At 51.2% G+C, this 6,363-nt stretch overlaps 1 protein-coding gene across 2 annotated transcripts; it reads right to left on the bottom strand.

Annotated features, from left to right (window-relative positions):
* Positions 1-361: 361 nt before the first annotated feature.
* KCNE1 (potassium voltage-gated channel subfamily E regulatory subunit 1) lies at positions 362-6,046 on the bottom strand. Of its 2 annotated transcripts, none has more exons than XM_032471423.1 (3): positions 5,882-6,046; positions 4,833-4,927; positions 362-1,003 (listed from the first exon to the last, which is right to left on the bottom strand). In XM_032471423.1, exon 3 carries the CDS (start codon positions 952-954, stop codon positions 565-567), a length of 390 nt encoding a protein of 129 aa, XP_032327314.1. In that variant the 5' UTR covers positions 955-1,003; positions 4,833-4,927; positions 5,882-6,046; the 3' UTR covers positions 362-564. The 2 variants fall into 2 exon arrangements, with proteins under 2 accessions (XP_032327314.1, XP_032327269.1); XM_032471378.1 differs by having other exon boundaries at positions 362-1,006; positions 5,882-6,042.
* Between the last annotated feature and the right edge of the window lie 317 nt (positions 6,047-6,363).

Here is a 6,363-nt window from a genome sequence, read left to right as displayed (position 1 = left end):
AGGAAGATCGAAATTAGTGTCTCTTTCCTATAAAGCCTGAGCTGGTAGCTGCCCCATGGTGGACGCCCCATGTCATTGCCCAAGGACCTAGCCTCTTGCTGCTTTGCACTCTGTGAATACACTGTCCTTTTCCAGAGCCAGGGCTGGCTCACACCTCACCCAGTCCCACTGGGAAGAGAGGAAGGGGAGTCGAGGAACATCCTTTCTTTCTCAAGGATCACTCGGAAACTGCGCACATCACTCCAGTTCTACCGGCCAGAACTTTGTCGCGTGACCTCGCCAGCTGCAAGGGAGTCTGGGAGACACAGCTCTTAGTCTCAGAGGCCACGGCCTAGGGATGCTGCTGGAATTGACAAGGCAGACACAGACACCGGAGAACTGCTGACAGTCGGTTAGAGGAGGAATGTAATTTCTAGAAATATAGTGTTGTTAATCCACCCCTCACCCCTTACAATAGAAAAAAAAAACCAATTACATCCATATGATAAAGAGTACAAGGACCTTGTGATTAGAAAAACCAGATCATCAGGGAGACTCGGTCTAGTTTAAACCAGTTGTGGCGGGTCACAACGAAGGCTTCCTCTCGGGAAGGTATGCATTGGGTCGTTCGGCAGCCAGCTGGTTTTCAACGACGTAGCACGCCCTGCAGCTCTCCAGAATCCGCTCCTGGAAGTACGCCTTGTCCTTCTCCTGCCAGGCGTCAGACTCGATGTACACGTTGAATGGGTCTCGGGAGTGCTCCAGTTTCTTGGAGCGGATGTAACTCAGCATGATGCCCAGCGTGAAGAAGCCGAAAAAGCCAAGAACCATGAGGATGTAGAGGGCGGCCAGCCTGCTGTCATCATGACCGGGGGCCCTGCGGGCCAGGCCGGATGAATTGCTGCCCTGTTGAACTGTCCCTTGCCACAGCGTGGTCAGAAAGGGCGTCACGGCTGTGGCATTGGGCAGGATCATCCTGGCCTTCAGGGTTTCAGTGCTGGACAGGGAGCTCCCCCAGGAAAACCTTCTAAAAGAAAAGCGCAACCTAAGTCAAAAAATATGTACTGTCCTTCCCCCTCACGCAGACACACATGCACACACACATGGGCACACAATTTAAAAGAAAATCTCAATGAGAGAGGTACCCTACCAGACACATCAGTCATGGTGTGTGCCCCCGCGGACCTGCACAGTCTCCTCTCTTGATCGAGCAGCTGATCAGTTGATTCACCTTTATTTCTGTTCCCCACTCCCAGCCCTTAATTCCACAGGTGATCACCAGAACGAGCTCCCTTAATACACACATTGTATCGAATGGGTGCATTTCAGTGTATGTGCTGTGGACCAAATTGTGTCCTCCCCCAATTCACTCGTTCAAGCCCTAACCCCTACTGTGATGTAGCTGGAGGCAGGGTCTTTAGGAGGGAATTAAGGTTACATGAGGTCAGAAAGCTAAAGCCTTAATCTGAGAGGACAGTGGCCTTAGAAGAAGAGGGAGACCCTTGGTCTGGGTCCCTGTCTGGCACTGGGACTTTTAGAAGCTTCCCAAGTGATCTTACTTGGTAGCGTCGACTGAGAACCACAGAGCCATGGTCTTGACCCTCAGGAAATAGACCAGTCAGTCTTTTGTGCCGCAAGGGAACCGGAGGAACTTTGAAGAAGAGAAGTAATAGTTTCATAGCATAATTTTCAAATCTTGTTTGCTTTTCGGATTTTATTTTTCAGTCTTGCACATCCCTGATGTAATGTGAAGAGAAGGTGCAGAGAGAAATTCTCAAGCCACCCCCGTGACCTCAGCTCCCCCCACCCTAGCTCACGCTGGCACCTTCAGTTTTGATGAGCATGTCGGAGCTTCATACTGGACCAGAAAAGCCAAGTTAATGAACGGCCTTTCACATAACAACTCTGCATTTTTAAAGAAAAATCTTTTTCTTACTTTACACTTAATTGATTATACTGCTTTTGCTAAATGCCTTCTGTGCCCCCAAGGCCTGCATGCTGGGTCACATGATATTTTTGCCAAATGAGCCACAAAATGAGTTTGGCAACATCCTGTAATGGCCAGCATGGTGTAAATGACACAGGACTCAACCTACATGAACACTGGGGGCTTAACTTTCGTTCTCCAATTTCACATCCATTATAATGCCAAAGCATTGCCCCCTGGCCACAGTTTAAGACTGTGGGACTCAAATGGGTTTGGAGACCAGCTGATCCAACAGTCTTAACTTGGTAGACAACTGAGTCCCCTGGAGGTGAGCTGACTTGCCCAAGGTCATGACTCCTATCAAAATACATCTAAATGTTAATCTTTTAGCCATGGACTCACATTTTATTAACATAGAAAAGGGAATTCCCAGGACCTTGCAGAGAGAAGGCAGATTATTTGGGCTCAAAGGAACGGAGGAGCTGGCCACTTGTATCAGGTGAAACTGGGTCTACCCAACTGGGGGCTGGTTTCTGACCTAAATCTGCCATCAGAGGACCCCTCTCCCCGACCGGGGAGAATCATAGCTTTTTGTAGCTTCCAGGATGAATAGGGAGCTGAAGGAGGCAGAAACAGCAGGAACCAGGAAGGTTCAGCTCCAAACACAACCAGTTTGATGCTCAGAAAGAAGGGGTGGGGTGTTCTAGAAGTTTCTGCTTCTGCCTGTTTGAGCCTTCATGAGACATAGACACTGCTCCTAATCAAAGTTAGTGTAATTTTTTTTTCTTTAAAGTTTAAACCGAGAGCTGCTGGCCTACTGAGAACCACTCAGAATCTGGGGCTCTGGGCAGCTGAGCTGAGCTGAACAGCCACAAATGGAGGCCAACTGGGCCTCCAGTGCCCCAGGGTTCTGCAAGCACCCCCGCGCACCCAGAGGAGGGGGGCAGCGGGTGATGTCACCCCCTTCCCGGCACACACTGCCCTCCTGCATTTCCCTACGTGTTCCAGCTCCGGCTCCTATCAGCGCTGATAAGAGCCTGGAGGCTTTTAAAACAGATTTCCTAGTACTGCACCCCCCCCTCCCCATTCGTTCTATGTGCTTACAGAAAGAGGAAGGCTTTTGTGGCTGACTCCAGCCTCTCTTTTGAGAGGGAAAGATTCTGGGGGCAAGTCGGGGAAGGCGGAATGTCTGATCTCCAGCTAAAGGATCTGAGTTCCAGCCCTGGCTTAGCCCTAGACAAGCCACGGGGCTCTCTGGGACCTGAGCTCACTTACCCAGGTGGGATGGGGACGACATGCCTGTCATTCTTAACAGCATTCCTTAAGTATCCCTAAAAGAGCATCCAGTCTTGAAGCAGAATTGCAGTAGGAACAATTATGGATAAGCTTAATTTGGGTGACTATAATCTTACTGTCAAAAATTCTATGAGCCAATTTTCTTTGGAAATAACTGTCAACTGTTTTCATCTTTATCACAGCACTAGCTCCAAATTCTGGAGATGTATTTACCTCCTAGCAGAGAAGAAGCCAGTGGGACCCAGACCCTCCCAGGCAGGCAGCTGCCTTTGCCTTGGGCTTCGCACCTTCCTCTGTCCCGAGAGGGGAGTCACTAGGCGGCGGGGCCTCCAAAACTCAGGGTGAAACTGGTGCAGAAGCACAGCATCCGGCTGTCCTCACAGATCTGAAAAGGGCTTTCTGTCGCCTCCCTGCTGGATGTGGGGTGGGGCTCTTGAGTCTGGTCACAGGACCAAGAGCTTCCCAGACCTCTCTGCATGTGACCGAGAGGAGCTTTGGGATGTGAAGGACAGAAATGTGAACCAGGGAGCCGAGGAAAGGGACCTGGTCAAACTCAACATGGGAAAAAGTACAAGCATGTTGGCGTGGAGGGTTTCCAGACTCCAGCAGGGTAGCTGAAGTCCCACAGAAGGAAGAAACTCACCTTCAGCAAATTAAATGAATTTGGGGAGCCTCAGTTTCCTCATCTGAAAACTGGGAAAAATGGAACCTCCTCTGACTATACCACAGAGTTTTGGGAGGCATGGAATAAGCCCACAACTTCCGTATCTCTTGCTTTTGATGCTCTCTCTGCAACAGGGGCACAGCCACCATGTTTGCTTGCTAAAATCCTACTGGTCTTCCAAAAGCGGGCTCCTATGCCAACCTGGATACGAAGCCCCTACCAGATGTCCCCTCCCCTCCCCTCCTTTGAACCGCTCATATCATCTGTGCGCTTGTCTGTACACTTCCTTCCAGAAGCTCGAGAAGAGGTGTTTTGCTCACCTTATCCCCACTCCAGCACCCAGAATGATTCCATAAGGGGTTGCTGAGTTGAACAAGGATGCAAAGCATTAAATTCAATTCAACTACAATGTGACTGTGAGAGGAAATAATAAAGTGTAAGACGCTCTGGAAAGAGCTCAGTGGGCAACCAAATGAAAACCTCTCTAATGTAGTATAATAGCATTGAAATTATTTTCGTGTTTATTTTATTAACATTATTTATTTTGTATTTTAAAATTTATACTATTAATATAGTTATATATGTCTGCATCCCACCTTATTTCTAAAAAGGTTTAAGGCCATGAGTAATTGCTAATAATACAGCATAGTTTTCATCCCTCCTCCCTACTCATCACCCTTATCTTGCTGTCCCTTTTTCCAGAGTACTTACCACCTGCTGATATAGTGCAGTTTTCTTGTTTATTATGTTCATTGTTTATTGTTTGTCTTCCCAAACAATAAGCTTCTGTAAGCTATTGAGGGCAGAGATCTTTGCTTGGGCAGTTCCCATGTATCCCAAAGACCAGAACGGTGTCTGGTATATGGTAGGAGCACAGTAAATATTCACAGGACGCAGACATGCATGCGTGAATGAGCAAATGTCCCATTCAGCCACCAGAAGCACGAACCACACAAACTGTCTTACCAGCTCCACCTTCAGAGACTTAAGATGACAGGAGTGAGTCTCCTTTGATGTCCTCACAGTGCGCTTTGTTTTCAAAACAATCCACTTCTAATAACCTGTCCAAAACAAGACATATCGGAACTGAATATTCTGGACACTGAGAATGCCTTCCTCAGATCCGTCCTCAGCTCATCTCTCACGGGAGCAGGAAACCGAGCAGAGCAAGCAGAGGGGGTGGCCGCTCCCCCCACCCGGTTAGAAGCCCACAGATGAGAATCAAGGAACTTCTTGACAATTCACTCCTCACACATGAGTTAAAGCTGCTGTGTGATCCCAGCAAAGTTCCCCACCGCTGGGACCATAAGTGACAGCTGTGGTTACTGACAAGGCCCTTCTTTAATGGAGCTGGAAGCTCCTTCTCAACCTAAAAGTGGACTCAGGTCACAAATAGCAATCTGGAAAAGGGGGCGGGGGGGGAGGGGGTAACATGTGATAGACTCCCACATGGCACATGACTGCTACTGGCTCAGCTTTCTTCCAAAAGTTCCACACTTTCCCCAATTACTGCAATCGAGATGAGACACCAGCAATGTGCCCTGCATCCCATGCCTCTTCCCCGGGGGAGACGCCAACCCCAAGAACCTTTCTTGTCCCCCGACTCCCGCAGAAAAAAAAGAAAGAAAAAAAGTTCCCTTTGAGGCCATGTGTGTATGCAAGCATTGCCCGAACTGGAGGTCTCTGAAACCAGGTGGGGACGGGATCCTGGGCGAGGGGAGGGAGGTTTAGTTTTCTTTGGATGTTTTTAGGTATTTCCCTGATTTTCTACAAGAACGACTGTAATTTAATCACAATGGGGAAATGTCGTTATTTGGGGGCATGAGTTCTAGGCGCGTGAACAGGGCAGAGGGAAAGGAGGCTTCAGGGCGAGCCATCTATTCCGTCGCCTCCGGCCTGGGGGCACCCTCTGTGGCCCGGGGGCTGGGACCGGGTCCCCGGAGCCCCCTCAGGGTCGCCAGACTGGGGAGCCGCAGGCCGGGCGAGGAGCCGGGAGGCAGGAGCCCTTGACTTACCGGGGCCGGGGCGCCGAGGGAGCCGGGAGCGCAGCGCAGTCCACGCCGGCCGAGCGCAGGGCGCCGACAGCCGCGCCCCGGGCGGCGCGCTCCGGGGGCCAGTGCGCGGGGATGAGGAGGGGGGGAGCTGGGGGGCTGGCGGGCGGGCGGGGCCTCGGGAGCCAGAGGGCGCCCCGCCCCGTCCCCGCCGAGCCCGCGGTCCCCAGGCCACGCCGGGCCAGCCCCCGCCCACATCGACCTTCCGCACCGGCGTCCGGGAGGCGAAAGCACGCGGGGTAGGTGCAGAGCCCGCAGAGAGGCCGTGTTGGAACCGCCAGCCAGCCAGCCAGCCAGACAGCCAGATCCACCCGCCTGTGGGAGTCTGGGGTTGGCAGGCAAGAAGCCGCTGTGACCAAGCGTCCACAGAGGCCTGGAGACCCCCCACCTTCAGCCAGAGATTAGCCAAACACCCCTTCAAACAGCTCCAAGCAATAATTTCAAAG

Source organism: Camelus ferus, chromosome 1, assembly GCF_009834535.1.
Source record: "Camelus ferus isolate YT-003-E chromosome 1, BCGSAC_Cfer_1.0, whole genome shotgun sequence".
In the NCBI taxonomy this organism is placed as follows: domain Eukaryota; kingdom Metazoa; phylum Chordata; class Mammalia; order Artiodactyla; family Camelidae; genus Camelus; species Camelus ferus.
Note: the sequence above shows the minus strand (reverse complement) of the source record. Positions and strands in the feature narration are given on the sequence as shown.